We start from the raw sequence: 22,702 nt of genomic DNA, 5'->3' as shown, positions 1-22,702 counted from the left end.
AGTGCGGAGGAACAGGTACGGTGAGATAGGACAGCGTGGGGTAAAGTATCCTGTCAAAGCATTAAAGTGGATTACACTGCGAGAAAGCTGCCGACTGTGGTGAGAAAACGATTAATCTGAGACTGAAAGGGACACAGGCATTATAAAATATACAGTCATTAAATTAGAAGCATATTATTATTTCATAATTACCTTATGGCAGGTAGAAAGGAACATAAAACTCCAAGCGAGCTATAATTACTCATGTCCCTGTACAGTAAAAATGTAATCAATGTTCCATTAGTTTTTTTAAGGTGAGATTTATTGAAATTGACATGACGTGCATTTTAATGTATTGCTAATATAAATCAAAAGCTCTTAAAGCCTTAATGAAAAATAAAATTGCAAAGGGCAACGCAATTCCCAACATTAGTGTGGAAGGGTCAAGGAGGGATTTTGTAACAGGTGGCAGGCTATACATTTAGCAGGGTTCCTGAAATGCACGTAAACCCCTGCTATCAATCTGCAGCGAAGGCAGCCGGGCCGATCGATAGGCCGTGTGGAGCCAGCAGAACGGTCAGGGTGTGAGTGCACGCATGCAGAGCACGGAAGACGTGGCACTCTTAAAGACCGAAGAGACACGCATTTAATGGAACATCTGATACACTTTTATCTCCTCTTCTAGATTGTAGCTTTCTGTAGAGGTCCAACTGTCGTGTAGGCCAAAGAACATAATCCTGTTACTTGCAAAATGTTTTGTTGGGAAATCTCTGCATATCATTTCCTTGTTTTTGAGGCCGATAACGTTGAGGTTTTATTACATGTAGAGCTAAAGGCGAATTCCTAGTTCTTCTGTTGTGTTTTCTGTATAAATAAAGTAAAAGGTCACTGTGAGAATTCTGGGAAGCTGTTAAATGTTGCCTTCCGATTGGTACAGTCCTGTTTTATGATGTCACTTTTGTGAAAAGAGAATTGTAGTGTTACAGTAGAAATGTGAAAACAGAAGCACCACTGGAAGAGGTGAGTGTAAAATTAGGTGTGGTTTAGAATTTTCAAAGAGAAAATACTTTTATTTGCATTGCAGGACTCAACACGGCTTGATGAAAATATGTATTTTAAACAGAGTAATAATTTAGTCAATTTAATTACAGCACTAATGTTGTCTTTGGATAACAAAACATCTTTACACCCTTTCTACCTGTACATCGAGCACAAACCTGACTGAATGCTGAATTATGCATTTTCAACAGGCCTGTGGGCCAGAATTCCTGACTTTCTTTTACACTGATCTAAACTTGAGATTCCACTATAACTCCATTTCAAATCCACTAAAATCATTTGAAAATGTTCTGTTTTTAAGATATGAAACAAAATGGTGCTCAATTATGCAGTTGAATTAAACACTAAATCCCACAATTCACTCTGTTCAGACACATTGACTTGCACCTGCTAGTTTTAAAGTTGAAATTGATGCTCATAAGATCGTTATAAAATTGTTCATAGGTAGTAGTTGTGTTAGATGCAGAAGTGATGCAGACAGACCCATTAGCATAGGTTAGTGTTGTGTTGATTTCCATCCTGTAGAATGTATCTTCATGTCTTATTTTAAAGTGAATCTTGTGGTTACTGTTATCGCTTGAAGGTAATGAGGCGAAGCCCTTGCTTTTATGGCCAGAGTTTCTGAGTACGAGCTAAGAAAAGTTGCAGTGTTTCAGTTTACACTTTCTTGAGGCCAATAAATGAGACAATAAACTGCCATTTCAGTCAGACATTGACAAAAATAAATTAAGGCCACAGTAGACAATTTTTACCATAATGTCCTACCATAATAAACACCATAATTGTGTCCCATAATAGTCATTCTAACAGCAATCAACAGCAACACTTGCCCTCTGTACATTTTGTAAAACCTGAATTTTTAGTCACAAAGAGGAAAGCACTGCTTTAGAGATTTCTTCGGCTGTTGAAGCATGCTTTTTCTAAAAATGCAATGAGACATAGAGACGTACAAACCATTCATCATTTTCATAGTGAAATAAAGGCACTATCTTTTGCACAATACTTTAGACTGAAAGCACAATGGAAACCTTTTCTGGGGGACCCACTGAAGAAAGAGTCATTCACCATCTGCTTCATATTTGGAGGGCTTGCATAGTGTTACTTTACTCTGACCATACAATGCTATAGCTCAAGAGCAAAGGTGAGAAGTCTTGAAAGGCGTGTGCTTTCATTCCCTGTAAACCAAGAGGACATCCTTCAAAGGAGGTTCTCGAATAACCACAAACCTACTGAGATTTTGTGGATCAGCTTTTAATATATTTGGGGTTCAGCCTTTTTGTTGCTTGTCAGCCAAAAGACCATAAAAAAACACTTTTTTTAATCAAACAAAAGATTTAAAGGCGATGTTCTGATTTAAAATGAACATTGATGCATGGGACAGACCTTAGAACTCGAAATTAAAAAATAACAATGAAAAAAACAGGAAGGATCCTGTTTCCTTAAAGAATAATAACTCGATAACTGCCTGTCTGTGACAGCATGTTTTATTTTCCAACACATTTCTCTGTAGAAACAGTTTTACAACACTTCGGGATTCATAAGCAAAACCAGGGTTTCCCTGGACGGAAATAAGCGTAGCTCCTCCATGAGGCTGTGGGCGGGCCAGATACCTCTGAGATGTGACATTTGGCTAATTGACAGTTGTTAATTCTGAAGTACGAGAGGCGGCGTTCTCAGCTGGAGTGATCTCTGCGCCATCTTCAGTTACGCACTACGTGATTGTCGAGACGTCCGTGTTTATATATAGCTACCCTAATTGGTTCCCTACATTCCAACTGACTCCAGTTTGTAGACGGACAAGGAAAAGATAATTGATTGACATGTTCCCCCCCTCCTCCTATCAGTTCCTCCAGTGTGCGTGTTTGTGCGCGTGCAAATGTGCGTGTGATGATATCCCTCTGTTCATAGAAACCGGAGGGGGGTTCAAACTGATTTAGCTGTGGTTCTTAAGACCGTTTGAACACTTCACAGTTTTGAGTATCATCGTGCATAGTGTTTATTAATGTGCGTAATGTTCCCTTTCCATTTATCTGGCCGATTAACTGACTTTCCAATTTTTTGTATTGAAACTTTGTATTTGTAAAATAACTGTTTGAAACTGTTCGGAAAACTGTCCTTGTATTTTAAATAAGCCACAATAAAACGATTAGTTCTAAAATGACTTGTTTCAGTGGGTGTCCTTTTCCAATGTAAACAAAGCTTTATTGCTGTGGCAGCTACCAGCTGATGACCATACTCCTTTTTCCAAGCAGCAAGCAAGCGTTGGTTATATTTACACATGAAGATAGAAGCCTGTTCAGAAGAAAGTCTGTATTTGTATTTAGTGTTCTCTACAGGCACAAGTATGTATGATACCCAAGCCCAGCACTGCAAAAAAATAAGAAAATCTTTTGGTTACAAATCCAGTGTCTACACATTCATGCTATGGAGAATTGGCTAAATCAGATTGGAGAACATTGCCAAATAAAATGTAAATAACCAGATGCTACTTGCCTACAACATATAATAAAGTTTTTGTGACATGATTCAAAAGGCATGAAATTAAATCTGATAAATAGGTGACAAGAAAACCACCAAATACAAGTGATACATTACACCAGGGGTGCACAACCAAGTGCTGGCTTTTTGTCTAACCAATTACCTTAGTTTTATTTTTCACAAATCACTATAAACTATGTTGGTTCACTCTTGAGCTTGAACAAAGTAAAATATTTGGGATACACTTGCAGTTTGTGGCTGCAGCTGGTGCTTATACAAATATTAGATCAAGATATGATTGAGCTAATTAAATAATTAAGAGCAGAAATTGGCACATCATCGTGAAACAGCCCTTGTGTGCACCCCTGCAAATTTACACTGATGCATAATGAGTTACATATTGCAGCCGGTTTTCCCTATAGCTCTGTAATTTCTCAATGTCTTAACAACAAAGTAATACTTTCTTTCATGTTACCCTCAGGGCCTCCTGGTTTCAATGCATTGCTTGTGTTCTTGTTAATGACATGTTCAAACTGTGTTTACAAGAGATGAAAAAGTTTTTGAGGGTTTTCGGTAAATTAACAAGTGTTAAGTGTTAAATCTTTTCAAAAACTACTGTGGGTGTTGCCTGGCATTCCTGCTTAATGGTGAGACACTTTCCCAAGATCAGCAAGAATTTACAGTACTCATTAGTTTGCTCTATCCTCTCCTTGCTGAAACATTTAGGAAAACAATGTTCATTCTGTAGTGTGACAAGTACAATGACAATTTTGGATAAAAAAGAAAAATATATGTGGTTTGAACAATTGTTGAAGGATATTGAAAGAGACCAATAATGTGCAGAATAATATTCCTACTCATCTCAAAATTGTAATGTAAGGGGTGCTTTGCACACCAGAAAGGTATAAGTAAGAAGTTACTTTAATGTATTTGAATGTTTTGTGTATGTGTATTCTTTGCTGTGAAAGATAAATATTCCTCATTATCTGTCACTTATTATGTGGTTATATCATCGGACACCAGGGGGCGCTCACACTTCCAGCTTCTTCTTCATGACCATTTTGTAAAGAATCTGGTAGCCATCATCCCAGGCGTAGATCATCTTCTCCAGGGGGCTGTACTTGAGGCTGGAGTGGGTGCTGTATCGTTTGGGGAAGTAGATCAGCGGGGCCTCGTCGCTGGTCACCAGGCCGTCGACGTCGAAGACGCACTGCACGCGTGAGCGGCTGGCCAGCTTGGTGTTGTAGACCACGTACACCGTGCCGCAGATGACAAAGCCCGCCTCTGCGTTCTCTCTCGGACAGGGCGTGTCCCACATCTGCTCCACCTCCAGGGTATCGGGGTCCATCTTCGCCAGACTGATGGTGCGCTCGGTGTCCCGCGTTGCAAAGAGCGCCCACAGCACCCCCCCGTCTGCCGACAGGTCGATGTAGGTCTCCGGAGAGAGTCCGTACACAGGCACCTATACAATACAATCCAATACAATACAGTACAGTACAACTACTTAGATGTATCCATTTAGGGCGGTGGTTCTCAGCTCATTCTGTTGGGCCACAGAGTGAGCAGTTTTGCATTGTTTCTCAGTTGTAAATTGATGAGTTAACATAGTTGATTACAAAGTTAACCTGTTCTTGTTGCGACAGAAAACAAAAATCAGCAGAACCTGCAGGCCACTAGGACGTTGGAAGTTGGAAAATTATTGGCTACAGTGAATGACACCGAATCAGAGGGCCAAGCAAGATTTGCATAACACACAGACATGCTAAAAACAACTAAAATATGGGTGAAACACAAATCATATGATTACTAGAAAAAAACTGAATGCACTTTAAAATGTGAAAATTAAATAAGAAATGTACGGATCATCGCTCTGTCCAGGGTTATGTTTTACGGCCTTGTTCTGGCTGGCTTTACAGCAATTTTACATGCTCTGGGCTAATCCAGACACTGCAGTGAAGAAATATTGCATGCTTATATTTGTGTGTATTGTTAATTTAGCACGTACGATATGACAGCTATATTGAATAAAGCTAGACACACAACATTGCAGGCGTGGGCAAATATCTCCATTGTTATTAATATTGATTTCTCTCATCTTTTTTTCCTCTAATCTGTCACTCTAAATTCAAATTTGTCATTTATTTTTTATATTTATGATAAAGAACTGTTGATTGCAAATGTTGTATAGTCATATTGATGAGGTGGATCTCCTGGGTGCAACTGTCGGCATAGGATTTGAGATGGTGATAGGCTGTGTCCAAGGGAGAGGACTTCAGCAGTGTCACCAACGATGTCTTAATAAAATAAAGATAAGCCTGTGATGGTTATCTCCAGGCAGCTGTTCACAATGGCTTGGAGGTGGTTTCTATTTTTGACAGTGAGAGACGTGATCCAGCAAATACAAGAAATGTTCTTGATAAAAGAACTGTAGCAGGTTGTCATAAGTCATCTGCACACTCAGAATGAATGACATTAAGGACGGTGCAGAAAATGACAGGATGGAAATGTTAACTTGAAAGTCATTGAAAAATGGTGTCTGTCAAGTTATAGTCAGGCCCTACTGGCCATATATTGAGAAAGAACGATGTTAAAGGAGTAACATGGTGGTTGAACATGATGCTTGCTAGTTGTCTTTAGGCAACAATAAAACAAGTGTGCATATTTTTGTTATTATTCAGTTATTTCAATGTATTTTAAAAGTTATTTTTCCAAGCCTAAATTTCCCACTATAAAAGTTCATCCAAACTGTCTGGGCCTGGTAATCAGAACTATCAATTAGCTATGACGTGCCCCCACTTGCCACACATGGCTCCATGATACGCGCTCATCTTGGGAGACTGAATTTTCACAAGCTAGCTAACTTAATATATCAACTATCGATAGCTAAGGTCAATTGTGTTTCTAAGAGCACCAGCCACAGCCACAATAATCTGTATCCACTCAAAAACATAAAATCTTTTAAACAATAAAGGATTAATAGAGGATTATGCCTGTAGTCAAAAGGGTTCAGGAATAATAACCAATTTATATTGGGTATGTAATTTTCAAGCTTGTGTCAAGAAAAGGGGTGATACATAAGAGGATAAACAATGGAAATGGTCTCAATGGTCATTGCTAGAGAAATGCCAGTGGGAATATGTCTCAAATATGCTATTTGTTCATAATCATAGATTGCCACTTTAACAATAATTACGTATTGTTGTTTAATGCGCAAAAACCTAGAGTTGGGGAGGAAAAAATAGAGCTCAAGCTAGGTTTTAAAACAGCTGGTACCTGGTGGATAATTTCAGATCAGCTCCATACTGAACATGGTTTGACCAGATCAAACTTTGTCGTTTCATACAACATTTTTTGTAACTTAACTGCCACCTTCTAGTGAGGTTGTTCATAAGCGTGTGTTACCTGGTCGTCGGCCGAGAACACAGCGCTGTCCACCACGGACCCGTTCTGCAGGTCGTACTTGATCAGCTGGAACACTGCCCCTTCCGTCACGTAGTAGGCATAGCCGTTGTAAATGGTGTGGCCCATCCCGCTCCAGGGGAACGGGAGGTGGATTGGCCTGCCGCGGGACAGCCCCACGGAGGCCGCCAGGTCCCGTGCGGAGCCAAACTCATACAGCACGTCCTTGCTGGTGCCATTGAAGACGTAGACCTTCCCCGACACACTAGTGTCTTTGAACCACACTCCTTTCAGGCCGCCTGCCTTCTTCACAATCTTCATGGCTTTAATTCTGGAGATCATGTCTCTGCAATCTAGACAACCAATCACACTTTAGTAACATCAACTAACCAGGAACCACATTTCCAAAGCTTAAGATTATATGCTTCTCTCTGCAGATACTAACTTTCAAAATGCATTGTCTTGCATGGGTCTACTACAACCCTGTATTAATTTCAATGGTGGTATATAAAAGAAATGTAAACATTAAAAAATATCAGAAAACACAAAAATAGCGCAAAAAGCTATTTTTTAAACAAAAATGTTCTTATTTGAATTGGTTAATTAATTGTTTGATGAGTGATGAAGAGTTACCTCTGTTCTTGTTCCACCATGACAAAAGCAGCTGCAAAGCTTTTTTGTGTTGGTTTCTTATGTCTCAGCTGTTTTTTTTTTCATTTAAACTTTTCTTTATAAAAAACTTTAATGAAAGTTTAATTTCTTTCCAATGACAGGTCTTCCCTTGTTCAACCTTTTTTGAAGTCGCGTTTTGGTATGCTCAAGTGCAAAGCGTTGCCTGAGGCAGCCAATTTCATTGCTCGTAAGAAGAAAATGAACTCGCTGAAATCCTGTGGGAAAACTGACAACACAAAGCTGCTTCTCATAATGAAACAGAAGATAGCAGAATTAAACCAGATGAAAGAGTCAAATTCAAATGAACTGACTGAGTTTTAAATTAAACCTGCCAAACCTGGGTGTAAGTTGGTTTGTTATCAGGCATCTATTAATTTAATGCCATAGATACACGTTGAAGACAAAATGGTAAAGAACTCCGCAATTAAAAAATAAAGGGGGCTGCTGACATGGATGATGAAATTAGAAATGCGGACAAGATCCATTATTCCAAGTATCCCCGGCAGAATAATATCTCAACTTTTATTCAATTTTCTCTGAGCTTCAAAATATCTTGAAACAACAGATGCCAGCATACTTATTCAATGTTCCAAAGAAAGACAGGATTTTATGTGTACCAAATCATTATTTTTGGAGTTTATCCCACCTAGCAATTTTTCAATCTGCTGACTTGTGTCTAGCAGTACTCCCCATCTGGACTGTATCCTCTCACATACTCCTTTGGGAGCTTTACTGAAAGTGTTTTAGCAGAACCCTTGATCCTGGCTTGCTAATCATGAAGTCCTGGCAACCTGAGTATGCTGAAAATGTGTTATGAATCTCCAGTACCTTGACAGTTAAAGCAACTGTGAGATGGTTCTCCTGAGAAACACAAATCATTTGACTCACTCGTTCACAAATTTGTTAGCTGGTTCCTTCATTGCTTTCAACAAGAACAAGACTCATACAGTGACTGGGTCCAACTTCATTCACTGCCCTGCTCAAGCAAGGTTTTGAAACAGCTGGTATCTGATTGACCAGTTCAGACCAGCTCCCAGCTCGACATGGTTTAGCTGGTTAGACAGTTGAGACTAGCTCCCAGCTTGACATGGTTTGACCAGCTCAAGCTATGTTTTGAAACAGCTGGTAGCTGGTGGACCAGCTCATACCCAGCTAGACCAGCTTATGACAGCTTGACCAGCTCAATCTGGTGGATTGGATTTTACATCAGGGTGCTGTTTTACTCTTTAGATGTTCACAACATTCAACCTACATTTAAAAATATATATATAATCTATGCATGTTATTGTGTAGTCTGTCTCCATTCTGGGCAAAATGGTTCAATCTGGGAGCTTTCATATTTTTCACACCTAGCATACGATATTCCATAAAAAAATAAAAACGGTTCCCCTATAGAGACAAAACAAAGAACCCTGAAAGTGTATGGATCCCCTTCTCATAGCCTCACCTGAAAGCTTGTATTCAGCCTTGGGTTTTTCCTTTGCAGTCATAATCTCCTGCTCCATCAGGTTCTTGTCCATGTCCACGCAGGGCGGTGCTGGGTTCTGGGTCTCCATGTAGTCCAGCTCGCGCTCCAGACGCTCCACGCGGGTGCCCACGGTCTCTGCGTCGCTGCGGAGGGCCTCGTGTCCCTTCTCCAAATTCTCCGTCAGCCCGTTCATCTGCTGCTTGAACTCTCGCAGCTCTGTGGCGTAGCGGTTGGACTGCTCGTGCCACAAAGAGATACGCCCCTGGAAGGCCAAGAAAATGTAGCTTTGCTTCTGGCAGCATTGCAAAGTTTATAAGAATAACAAATACTTTTATTTTACATTTATTATGCACTGGAAAGTGGGACTTTTTTTTAGATACAGGGCTCTCCTGGCGACAAAAGGATAGGGTGAGTTGGACAGGACTGTTCACGCTGGTAACTTGTGGAGTTGTTGTCTGCCATTTTTGGGAGTAAAACATCTTTCAATCCAGTTGTAGTCCGAGTCTAATTATTGGTAGTAAGAGCCTACAATGCCCAGAGGAGCATTGAAAACCCAAGCGATGATACCAGACCAATATTAAGGGTTACACAAACACTGCTAAAAAGTCTACCTTAAGCCTTTTTTTTCTCTCCAGTATATTAGCTTGTTTTGCTTAACTCAAAACAAGGCTGAGTTAAGGTGGAACTAGAATTCTGAGGCCCTTTTGTAATTAAAAGACTGGCTCAGACTCCCTACAGCTTTGAACAAGCGTATGGGATAAGACGGTGTTCACCCTATCCGTATGTGGAAATGGTTCTTGCTGCTGCTGTGTGTCTCCCGTAGTGTGCTATTTCTAGTTTGACAGCCACATTACATTTACTTTAGTATACAGGAGTGTTTCTTTTTGTCACTTTCAACTCATTGTTTTCATTGTCATTCGTCATAGTTTGTCTGTTATTGTACATATTTCATAAGTCTCAATACGCCGCAGTTGGAGAAAACAACCATCAGAGAGAGTTTTGCGCACCTCCGATAGTCCGGGGATCTACGTCGGAGATCCTCACGGCAGATTGAGTATTTAGGTTACTTCCACATAGGTCTCCTGCCCAAGTGCTCTTCATTGCCTTATTAGTGTATGTTTTTTGTTCTATGTATTACACCAAGGTTAAATATGCGAGTGTTGGAGTTATCACTCCTCCCAGTAAGAGCTTTGCGAAGCCCGGAGTTCTATGTTGGAGATCCTTGGGGTTGTTTGTGTATTTATCTTGCTTCCTCCTAAGTCTCCCGCATTGTCAGTGGAGCCGAGACTGTATTTGTTTCAGTCTTAGTATATGTCTGTTGCGATAAAACTGTCGTTCCATGATGGAGATCCCTGTCGCTATTTGTGTATACTATTATTGAATGTTGAATGAATGAGTTGAATGAGAGGGTTAATGTGTTTCATTTATTCCTGTCTCTGTTTAATCAATCCTGCTTTGTCAACTGAATTACAGTTTCAATGTTTTTTTGTGTATTCTAGTGTAAGTATAAGTAATCCTGCTTCCTCAGTTGAATTAGAGACAGGATGTCTTGTGTGTCTTCTCATTGTCACTATGCCGCTTCCAGTCCTAAGTAGGCGATGACGTAGTTGGGAGCCTGCATAGTTTTCTCCCTGCTGCTGTTTGCGTACCTACTTCCTACTCGCTTCGTTTTCCGATCGACGTAATCAGGAGGGCGCGAGGTTGAGTTTCCCTGCCATTTGTGATTTCCTTGCTTGAGTCCAATTAGACTCCTTGATCTTTTTGATAGGTCGTTCTTTTGGTTAAGCGCCGGGGAGTTATTTATTCCATTTTTTGTTTTCCCCTTCCTCCTCTAGGGCATATCCCTTGTCTCGAGGGATACCCCTAGAACATATTAGTGGTTATCCCACATCTGGTGGGTAACTTTTAAAACCCCTCTCGACCCCGCTCCCTGACATGCTGTGCTATAAAATCTATCAATCCTGTTGATGGAGGTTAATAACACTGTCACATCCACTTTCCAGAATCTCCCATAAATTCTCAATTGGGTTCAGGTCTGGTGACCAAGAAGGCCATATGGAAAGCATGCTTATCAAATAATCGGGTGACTGCACATGCTCTGTGGATGGGGGCTGCTGCAGCCTGAATATAGCATCCTGCTTTGTAGGGATCTCCACCATTCCTGACAAAACCACCATCCCACTAGATTGAAATGTGCAGTAAATTAATTTAGAGTGGCTCACTTGTTTGACCTTATGCATTTTATTTTTAAAAAATGGGAAAAGAGGGTCACAGAGTGATGGGTTCACAGTACGGAAAGTGCCATGATAGGGAACAGAGAGCAATATTGAATGATTTTTTTTTTTTTTTTTTGTAATAGCCCAAACATTTATCAAATAAAAACCAAGTGGTGCACCCATAGAATACGCTTTAGTTGACTGTATTTGAACAGAAGTCTCTGTCACAGATGGATAATTGAATTAGTGTTCCATTTCATGACAGATGTTCAGATTATATGCCAGTGTTAACCACTCTCTTGATTTACATAGCCTAGAGGTTGTTTTGAAGTTGCCCACATCCATGCATTCTAGAAACAACCCTGGCCACAGTATTAGTGTACATTCTGTATTTCTTATATATACAGTAGATCTGCTTAGGTAGATAAGCGTTTTTCATTTGTACATTATTATTCTTTTAATTTGTACCTTTTGTAGGCCCTGTTTCAAAAAGGGGGGAAACATTTCTCCCCCCCTTTTTCCCCCCAGCTGCCATGGAAAGTAGAGCTCATCGAAAGTCCACTCATGAATTGACTTGTTCATGGGAGTATTACTGCAGATTCAGCGAAGCGAGAAGCAGGTTACTTTGAGCGAGAGCGAAATGGAGACACAGAAAGAGTGAGAATGAAGGGCAGGGATGAATGTGTAATCAGGAGAGGGAACGAGATATAGAGGAGGATTGAGCAGAATGTGGAGGGAAATACAGGAGGTAGAGAATGAGAGAGACAGTGAGTCAGAGGTGCATTATGGCAGATGCATGCATTCACTACTGTACAGTATATTTAGGAGACTAGGTTCTGAGATTAATAGGAAACAGTCAGATCACACTGGATGGCTGCCGCTGAAACTTTGCCCAGGTTGAGAAAACCAAAGCAAAACAAAGCCTTCCTCGGCACTACCACAATCCAACATACATCCTAGGAAGGCCCCTGCAGAGCACCTCCGCCCTCAAAGAAAGCATTCTTAATCTGAGACTCTCTGCCCAACGGGCATTCCTATCTGTTCCTCTAGTTGTATTAAAAACATTCCCAGTTCCAGGTACCCTTAAACAAGATTTACCCCAATATCAGAGCTGTAGACCTCACAAGAACAAACCTAGGAAGAGTATGAAAGGAATACTATGCAGTGTTTTCACCTTGAAAATATTATAAAAACAAACATGCTCTGTCATTACTATGACTGGCAGGCTGTTTCTGTGTTCACTTCTGCCCAATACCTTGCTTGTCTACGTGTATTTATTTATTTCTTCTGGCAAGAGAAGATGATTGGCTATTACAGTGGTGAGCTTGGTTTACAAGTGATTAACCTTGGTGGCTAACCATTAATCAAGAGGTAGCTTTCAGTAACATTGGATAGCTGCTGCGTTATTAGCTAGTATTATCAGTTTTGGATGTCTGCTGGCTGGCTGTGTTTGTGTGTAAACAAAGGGGCCAAGGGGGAAAATCCTGCTAAATCTGCCTTTGAACACAGTTTATAAGATTGCACCCTTTTACTAGGCTTTTGGCATATTGGATGTTCATGAGTGGCTAAAAAGATCTACAAAACATTTTGGTGATACACTATGCACATTTTCTACCAAATTTTAAAATAATAATAGACACAGACAAACATGATTTTAAAGTTTATTTTATTATGCAGCTCTTACCCCAACTGAAAGTATTCCTTCTATGACTTCAGCTATTTTCCTAGACTAGCAATTTTGGCTCAGACTTGTATTTCCATCACATAACTTAGTGCTAACGTCGTTTCCTTCTGTAGCTATTCATAGTGGTAGCTGCCCATAGATATTGCCTAATATTTTTGTACTGGATGCACAGGGATGAAAGTCGTATCGATCTCATCATCTAACTGGGTAAGAGCCAAAAAAAGACACATTTCCAAAAAACTTGGACTATCCCTTTAACATCTGTACCTTCAAGAATATTCAGTCAGCCAATAACTTTGAGCCAAACGGCCTGGCACGGGGAAGACAGCAGGGCGGTACTTACCTCAATAGCCACCAGTCTCTGCTCCAGGTAGTCGATTAGGCCCTGGTGCTGGGCTCCAGCAAGGCAGAGAGTGGCAGTGATGAGGAGGAGGGTCCCCATGGTGAGGAAGGGTGTGGTGCAGAAAAGATAGTCCGGGCTGTTGTGACGCTATGCCGTTTCGCGCTTGTGCCCCTGCTACAGCGGTGGGCCTGTGTGAGTCTGCGTATGTGAAACTCACACACTGTGTGAGCCTGTGTGTGTGCGAGTCTGTGTGGCTGAAAGAGGGAGTCAGGTTCTGCCTCTGAACTTTCCAACTCTCCTCACACCACTCGCTTGGTAGGAATATTTTTGCAAAAACTGAGGGAGGGTGGAGTCTGGCCTGATGCTCACTCTCTGTATTTCTTCTCTCTCCCCCTTTTACTCTCCTCTTGCTCTCTCTGCTCTATTCTTTCTCTCTCTCTCCCTCTCTTTCTCCCTCCAAATGTTCTGCAAGGCTCTGATGTTCTGTACATACAAACCTTTGCCTTTGTCAGGCACCAAAGGTGAATATGAAAAAGTTATATTTTTTGGAGAATTTCATGATATTTTGAATGTGGAATATGCAAACCATTTTGAATGGTTTTTATTATGACTTATTAGTTCAGGGATATTAAAAAAGCACAAATTAGCATATTAGTTTAAATACTCAGCGGAATAAATCAGTTATTTTTTCTGTTTCAATGTGGTGAATAGTTGGTAATTTACTTTTCAAGGTTTTTTCAAACTTTTGTTTTATTTATTAATTATTTTTCAAAACCTATATGTATATGCTGAATTACTTTTTTTTTTTTCCAAATAATGCACCCCATAAAATAGAAATGACAAAATACATAGCATAAAAAAAGCTTCTGTAAATGACCAGCTACTGTATTTTGGTTATGAAGCACCATTTTATAGCTACATCTATAATTAAATAGATTTTAAAAAGTAGTTTTTTGCACTGGAATATGTAATCTAGAGAAAATAGGCATTAAAGTGTGTTTGGTGCTTGGTATACTTGACATGGCTGGAATAAAAACATCTAAATTAACTACTTAAAGTTGTTCCTGACCATTGAGCCTCATGCAAAAAGCACTCGTAAGAACACACACACACACACACACACACACACACAATTCAGGGGACCAAAAGTCATTTGACGAATTAACATTGAATTGCAAATCCTTTGCAATAAATCACCAGATGCTGGGTATCGTGTCCCTGTACTGCAGCCATCTTGAGCTCCTGCTTGTTGCAAAACTTTACAAGCTTCCTCATCTCTCTTTCTCACACTCTTTAATTATTTAATTCTCCCTCTGTTCTTCTTTCTATTCTAATGAAAACAGGTGCCACGGGGCTTTCCTGGCACCCTTTCCCTTGTTTGTGTGTCCTTGCACAGAGTATCTGTTCAGCGTGTGTGAGGCGCCTTCTATTTAATTCAGACTACATACCATGGCTGGGTGTTCTCTATAGTATGCTAGCTTGCACATAACATTAAAATCATAATCATAATCATACATCATAGGATTTCAACCAAGACTTTCTCTAATATTTTATTCAATTTAATTAAATTCTTCAAATTCCAAACAGGGACTTCAAAGGCAATGCGAAATAACTATCACTATCTGCACCATTAATTTAATGCCCCTTCTGGTGAAAAACTGGAAGTGCAGTTTATCCCCCTCCTTTCAGTGTGTTGGGGGGATAATTTTTGGGCAGGGGTCCCTGTTTATATAGGCACCCTCTCAAAGCCTGTCCTCATGGGCAGAACTGTGCAAAGTACTAATTTTTGACTTCATTCCAGATTGCCCAGTCTTGGGTATAGCTGAAGTGCTGCACTTTTGAGCTGCTATGGTTGCCATTTTGTTTAGTTTTCCCCCAGCACACCTGGCTGAGTACAGTTTGGGCAGGATGATGAATACAATAAAGGCCAGTTTTCCCTGGATCAGCAAGAGCTGTTACATGCCTTTTATAACATAGCTTAACCCAGCTTTTATAAACGTGTTATAGTGCTGATATGGGAAATGTTTCTCTTTCAACGATGCAGCGCTGTGGTCCCTCTGCAATTTGAATCAGCCAAATTATGCTACTTCGCAGCTAAATAAGCTGCCCTACAGTATAGCAGACTGCTACTTTTCAGCTATATAAGCTGACCTATGGTATATTAGATTGCTATATCAGCTGCCCCACAGTACAGGACTGCTGCTTTACAGCTGTACATAGGGCACCCCTGATTAACAGCTACATAAATAAGAAATCTGTCTTCCTTAGGATGTTCCCAATAGCCATTACAACACTTAACAAGTAATATATCACTCTATTTTTGCCACAAAGGGGAAGATGATGTCTCACAGATGACATTGAAGAATGCCCCTAAACATTGCAATCACCAAACAGAAGACCTTTCCATATTTCACATCAACAACAATCAGTCATTGGGACTTAATTGACTGGTATGGTATGTGACCCTGCTGAGTAACACTATGTGCTCGACTGACTGCTTCTGTAATTGACGAACGCTGCACTGTTGTACACAACAGCAAAAGGGCAATACCAAACAAAAACAAGGCAGGTGGATGAGATTATGCATGAACAGATTTCTATGTTAAACACTCATTTCTATTGTATCCTTTTCACTTAAGTGAAACAATCCCCTGGTGTGTTAGTAATATCTTTAGATTGTAACAATGGTATGAGTTGCAGGAACATGAACAAGGGGATGACTTTGAGCCCCCCTACCATCACCACCTTTTGTTGAAAGAGTAGCAGCCTGAGAGACATAGCAGGGGGGTAGGTGGGGGCTAAAGGGTAAACTTGAATCACTGCACATCAAAGGGGCCAAACTTGAGGGGGTACGGTGTGCCCACCTAGGTGGTCTTCCTCTCTTGTTTCCGAGAAGCAGCTCAACTGTGCTTGCCTTTTTTATCCAAGCTATCCAAGAGACTGTGGCCATGTTATGGGTCTCACGATACGTCCTCTGGGAAGTTCACTCGCCGTGTGAAAGACCTTGAAAACCAACTGCCTAGTGACCGCCAGCAGGACTGAAGTAATCATACATAATCGTACTGGTTTAAGACTTCAATTAAAGAAGACCTGTACAAGAAGCTTACCATGTTTTACATGTTTTACACAACACCAAGAAGCAGTTCCAGACAACATTCACTTCAGTATAGTGCCGACAAATATATCGTTTTCTATAAAATGGCTGAATGGATTACGAAATAAACTTCAGCGTTAGTCGTAGCTTCATAACCAGGTGGGATATTTGGTTTCAGAAATATGTTGGTGTCGAATATTGTCGGATCAAGGATTACTATAATTTTAGAATATGCCTTCTATTGTCTGAGTGGCAAGGTGAGGGTTGTAAACAGTGAGCGTGGCGAGGGGGAGGCTGGAGTTTTATTGCCCTGCTTAAGAAAATAAGAAGTTGATAAGAATCTAAACTGCTGTTTTGCATTTTTTATTAATTCATGGTTTTTTATATTGTATAAATTTGATTGCAATAATAATTTGAGTGGTCAACAACTCAAATACAAGGGGGCTTAGTGGATAGGGTTAAACATTAAATCATGAAAAAAAACAAAATCAGTCAATTGCCAATTTCCCCTTGTCACGTTTCAGGTCTGTCTTGCCATGTTTTATGTTTATTCATTTTGTCTTAGTCACGTATTGTCTTATCATGTATTATGTATAAAACACCCAGCCAACAGACCTGAAATCAAACACAGTGTGATTTATGTACATAATTAAGAAATTATCCAGCAATTATTGCACACAGAGAGAGGAACCATTTATTAAATTAGTCTTCCTTGGTGTGTGGCTAATCATAGCTTTCGAATTTACCCTTAAATAACAATGCAGCTTATTCTATTAAAACTGATGGTAAAATACTTTGCGAATGTCATCCTGACCATATGGACCCTATATCACATTAAACATTTATAAACAGGCTTTAGATTCCCTCTATTTTTAGAAGGTGTGATAATTTGGAAGTGGTGTTTGTATGTTTGGGGGTATTTGTCATTTGTAATCCTCCACGCTGAATTACTTTGACGGTGAACATGTACAATTTTCAATGCCACAGTCGTGGATATCTGAAAACTAATTTAACACTGTTCTCCTTCAACTGCCATCAAACTCAGGGGCCAGAACAATGTCCCCCCTAATTAAATCAGACTCCCCCCATTCCCGAAAACAAGTGGCCCCAGGTGGGACAGCAAGGCACATTACAATGATGAATATGTGTGTTCATTAATATCGATAACAGAAATATGGTGCACAGGAGCCCAGCGTGTACCACAGACTGACTGTGCCAGTAAGCAGCTGCTGATATTGCTCTTGGCTGACACCAGCTGTGAGTCCATACCCTCTATTTGTTGCCCACCAAGTGTAGCAAATGTCGTCATGGCAACAACAGGCAGGCTGCCAAGAGAGTGGAAGCTGGAAGGCTTGTCCTGCCTCTGATCTCTGATGTGACTGGTCTGTGGGGACTGTTTTTAATAGTGCAAGTGGTGGCTATGTAAGACCAGGAGGTGGCGATGTTGCACATAAATTTAACTTAGGACATCTTTAACATTGCCTTAGGCACTGTTTTTTTAGACGGACTGTAAGGCAAGTTAAGGCCAAATGCAGTTTAGAGTTGTTTTTCTTTCGCATTTTTTTTGTGATGTGTCAATGAACAGCAGACAGTGTGAAAAAAACCTTGTGACCACATTGTTCAACAATGATTAATTTCTCCTGCTATCTGCAAATCCTTCAATCATGTGGCTCTTTCAGACAAACCACAGATAACATTTCAAAATAATCTAATTTGGTTTTGGCCATGTATCCGTTTTGGGGTGGAAAATATTTCATCAGGATTTCTTGAACGAATCTTGGTTACAGTGCGTTTGGCAATTTGTGAACAACATTTAATAAATACAGTTATCACAGTTGTTATGGATATTGTGATTGATGTAGTAGTAGTAGTAGTAATGGTAATAATATTATTATTGCTTTTACACATGTACATACAGTGGGCTCCAGATTTATCGGCACCTTTGATAATATGCACAAAAAATGCTGTCAACTAAAAATAAGCAAGTTACATAAGCTTTCTTTTCTAACATGTGGTAGTGTACTTTGGTCTTACATGTTTCAAATCAAATTATAATTTCCCCATAAAACAGGGTCCACACATATTGGCACCCCTGGTTTAATACTTTGTGCAAACACACCTGGCAAAGATGACAGCCATGAGTCTTTTCCTATAATTTGAGATAAGGTTAGAAAATATTTGGAGGGATTTTTGACAATTCCACCATGTAGAAGCCCCCACTTCAGTTCAGATCACAGGTTTTTGATGGGACTTAAGTCTGGAGACTGAGATGGCCATTGCAGAACATGGATGCTATTTTTACTGAAGCATTTATGAGTCGATTTTGAATGTTTTGAGTCATGTAATCAAATTTAAGTACTGTAGACTGGGGGCAAATTCTGGATAGTAGGGCTGTGGTTGAAAAGTGGGGCAGGTTCAAAAGGGTTATACTGGATGCCCAATGAAAATTAATTCCAAAGGTGTGGAAAATTATGTTGAAAAGTTAGTCTCCACAGTGGGTGAATAAAGCTATACATAAGGGTTTGCAAAAAAAGAATAAACTGCATAAGATTTATATAAAAAGGACAGTACTGAGGGTAATAAAGCTGGATAGTGTAAGGTTAAAAAATAACTAAGGTTAAGTAAAAGGCTATTTGAAAGGCAAATTGAATAAGATGCTAAATGTAATCCTAAGCATTTCTTTCAATACTGTAATAGGACAAGGAAAGAGACGGTTAAAGAGGAGTTTAAGTGCATTAAGAATAACGAAGGAGCTGGAGGAACTGCTGTATTTGAATAAAGATATTGCTGTTGCCTTTAAATGGGCACTTTGTTAAGAGCTTTACCAGGGAGAAGGCTACTAATAGGGCAAAAGGCATATTCTATACTCTATAAGAAATTATACAAAGCTGATATTGAGATACTGAGACTAAAGACAAATAAGGCAGCAGGCCCCAATGGCATACTCTCAAGGGTACTCAAATAGATAAGCGAGATCATTTTTAAACCACTGGCAAGTATTTTTAGACAGTCCTTAGAAACTGGAGAAATGACTCTAGATGACTGGAAACAAGGTAATATAATACCAATATATAAGATTATCCAGGAAACTACAGGCCTATCGATCTAACTTGCATCACATGTAAAATACTGGAATCTATCATTAGCGACAAACTAATATAATAACATGGGACAGCCAACATGGTCATGCCTGGCATGATATGATATTGTGCATTTAGATTTGATAAGGTACAATTTTAATATCAAAATGAGGACAGTAGGATTTGCAGGAGCTATTTCTGAGTGGGAACTGGTTATGGGATAGAACACAAAGAGTAGAAGTAGGAGGGATCTTATCTGAGCAGGGTATTGTGGGGAGTGGAGTCCCACAGGGTTAGGTGCTGCTCTTCCTCATTTACATAAATTACCTTGACTGAGCCATTGAAAGTACTTCAGATACTTTATGGATGGTAGAAAATTGGTGCCCAAGTTGAAAAATACTTGGGGGTAATAGTTCATCAAATCCCTTCAGGTTCTAGTCAATGTGCGGTAGCACATGTCCTTAGTTTTTCATTGCAAAATTCCCTTCCTTGATACAGTACATTGCCTTCCCTGTGCCTCAAGGTGGCACCACAGGCTGGACAGACTATTCTGGAAAGAGTATTCACAGGCAGCTTGATTGTCGGACCGAAAACTATGGTAACATCATTTTAATTTGGTTTTAGCAGAAGAATTAATGTAATTGATAAGGAAGGTAAACTAGTTTCTTCCATCCAGTTTTATGGCAAACTGGGAGTACTGTCCCCATCACTGAGAGGGCAGGCAACCATGCATTCTCCTCTGTCTCTCTGCTTCTTTTTATTCGCTCATCCACTAGCCTAGTAGCATTTGTGATATACCTAATTAAAGACGTTTAGTGCATGCAAATCCTTTTAGCACACGCAAAACTAATAACACAACAAATGATTGGTGCAAAATAGATACCTTGGCCAATAAGTGGCCAATAATCTTAATAAATCAGGCCTTAAATGGGCAGTAGCCGGACAGTAGGTTCGTGTGATGACAGTTGGTCTCTTTTGCAATGCGGTAGGGACCATCCTTCCTCCTGGGGTGGTGCAAGGATCTTTCATCACTAACTTTCATCACTTTCAGCCGCCCAACAGTTCTGAGGAAGAACTACTGTATTATTTTCTGATACATGCTTTTGGTATCAAAGATGTCTTTTTGTTCTTTAACCAGAATGTATTATTTTAGAGTTCATGCAAATTAATAGTCTCATGTGAGATTATATAAAACACAGGCAGGAGTGGGGCACAGTTGCTTTCACCTAAAAACCCTTTAAGGTGGAAGGGCACAGAGGGTAAATGGCACACAAAGCTCCCATTTGTCCGCGACAAGCTCCGTGATTGACTGAAGAAGCGTGGCTTTCCCGGGACAAGAGCGAACAGGTGTTCCCCACATGCAACCACTCTCCTTGCCTCTGCTTGCCCTTTGTCTGTTCACTGGTGGGCCTTTTTGGGGCTGCCCAATTTCCCCATCCACTATGTCATTGGAACGCAAGCACACATACAAAATGTAATTCAGAACATCTAGCCTTTCCATTTGTCTACAGACTACGGTATCCAGGACTGGATTTGAACAACCCAAGGTTGCGTGATGTGGGATTCAAACCAACAATGTGCCGGTCACTCGTTGCACCCTAAGCGCCGACTGCTTTCAGTCAGCCCAGTTAATGCCGGAGGTGGTCCTGTGGTCCCTGGCTCCACCCACACAGCTAGATATGGGCATAATTTCAAATACATGTACAGTGTGTACACGTATCTGAAATATGCATTTGGATAAAAGTATTTCATATGTACGGGTACAGGTTCCTCCCCTTAATGCTATCTGCAAGGCAACATATATCCACCATTTTGAATATAGCTTTTTGGACACATTTATTTGGAGGACATTTTGTTTTGTTACAAGACACATCTTTCATGCCAATGCCCACATGGCAAAGCAGCGCTCTCGTTACTGTTACCCTCCCCCTCTGTGTTCCGTTACCTCAGGAGCGGTGTGTTAGCTGAGAGCTGAGGTCTGGACCGGTGCTGTTACCCTCCCCCTCTGTGTGAGCGGTGCGTTAGCTGAGAGCTGAGGTCTGGACCGCAGCAGGCGAATGTGTCCCCATGCACTCACGCCTCACGGTCCTCTCGCCACTGCCGCCAAATCACGCAGCTCCAGGACCTTCTGGATCCACACGTCACCATTTAACAGACTCATTTAGCTGGAGTGCTTAGAGGTATGATCCCAGAATGCTTTGGGTGTGCCAAGATAGCAAAGGGAGCACGACGGTACCTTTCTCTGCAATGTTAATCTGTCTCTCTGTGACCTGCATCCTGAACTGGCACAATGAACCTGGGATAGTTTGTCTACTGGAAAACATCATGAATTACTGCTTATACTGCTTACAGTATATAATGCATATACGTATACAGTATATAGCCTATATACATGCATTTTAGTGCATTTGTGCCAATCCACAATTGGCACAGACAAGGCAGTTTTTTGTATTTAATATCATTCAAATGTGCAAAGATGCAACCAGACAGAGTATGCACAATAACTGTCCAATTCAATATAAATGTGCCTGGCTTACCAAAGTGAACACAATACAGATCCAAAGCTCATCTCCACTGGCGGACTATACAAGGAGGGGAAAGATGGAGTCTTGATGCAGAAGTAGTCACAGCAACACTAGGGTGGTAACACAAATCTTTTCAATTGGCTGCTCTAAAAGTGCAATTCTAAATGCGTTTGATAGCGTTTATGTAAGATCAACCCATCGCTGCAATCCGTCTGCCCAGAACATTAGCCAAGAGCCCTAGGTGTCGACATTCCACGCGTGCATCTTCTCACGGAAAAAGGCATAACTCACGGCAGAGCAAAGCTGTCTGCATCGCATGCCTCTCTGCCGCCAAAACGCGATGGAAGGCCGGAGGATTACCGCCAATTTTTTCCTTTTCTGTTGTTAGACACATTTGTTGGCATATAGCACTGAAAAAAAATTGATGTCAGCAAAGACAGCTAGGTCAGAAAAAGTACAGTTTCTGAACAGGTATTGTCACTGTCATTCTTTACGATTTATGTCAGCTGGTTACCCAGCAGTTCAGGTAGGTCTGTGTGGAGCAGTGACACCTATCGACAAACCATATGCTTGCACAATGACTTTTCCTTTTAAATAAGAATCACATTTATCCTGAACTTTCAAAAATGGAAAAAGTATTCTGGTTGGTGACTGGAGACACTTACAGATGGAGTCCACTGCTAAAGGAGCAGGCAGGAGACTTAC

General features: G+C 40.5%; 1 protein-coding gene across 2 annotated transcripts; it reads right to left on the bottom strand.

Moving 5' to 3' along the window:
- Positions 1–1,028: 1,028 nt before the first annotated feature.
- On the bottom strand, positions 1,029–22,145 carry LOC133139628 (olfactomedin-like protein 3A). Of its 2 annotated transcripts, none has more exons than XM_061259221.1 (4): positions 22,010–22,145; positions 9,035–9,317; positions 6,919–7,268; positions 1,029–4,978 (listed from the first exon to the last, which is right to left on the bottom strand). In XM_061259221.1, the coding sequence occupies exons 2-4, from the start codon at positions 9,246–9,248 to the stop codon at positions 4,547–4,549; spliced, it is 996 nt and encodes a 331-aa protein (XP_061115205.1). In that variant the 5' UTR covers positions 9,249–9,317; positions 22,010–22,145; the 3' UTR covers positions 1,029–4,546. The 2 variants fall into 2 exon arrangements, with proteins under 2 accessions (XP_061115205.1, XP_061115204.1); XM_061259220.1 differs by lacking the exon at positions 22,010–22,145 and adding an exon at positions 13,299–13,680.
- Between the last annotated feature and the right edge of the window lie 557 nt (positions 22,146–22,702).

The sequence above is a fragment of the Conger conger genome, chromosome 10 (assembly GCF_963514075.1).
Source record: "Conger conger chromosome 10, fConCon1.1, whole genome shotgun sequence".
Lineage (NCBI taxonomy): Eukaryota > Metazoa > Chordata > Actinopteri > Anguilliformes > Congridae > Conger > Conger conger.
The sequence above is the reverse complement of the archived record's forward strand: the minus strand, read 5'-3'. Positions and strand labels throughout refer to the sequence as shown.

Excerpts from the sequence above, each read along its gene's own strand:
- LOC133139628 (XM_061259220.1), bottom strand. The coding sequence starts at position 13,397 with ATGGGGACCCTCCTCCTCATCACTGCCACTCTCTGCCTTGCTGGAGCC. Across the intron at positions 7,269-9,034 it reads GGCTGAATACAAGCTTTCAG|ATTGCAGAGACATGATCTCC; the intron begins GTGAGGCTATGA and ends TTGGTTGTCTAG. Across the intron at positions 4,979-6,918 it reads TGTTCTCGGCCGACGACCAG|GTGCCTGTGTACGGACTCTC; the intron begins GTAACACACGCT and ends TGTATTGTATAG.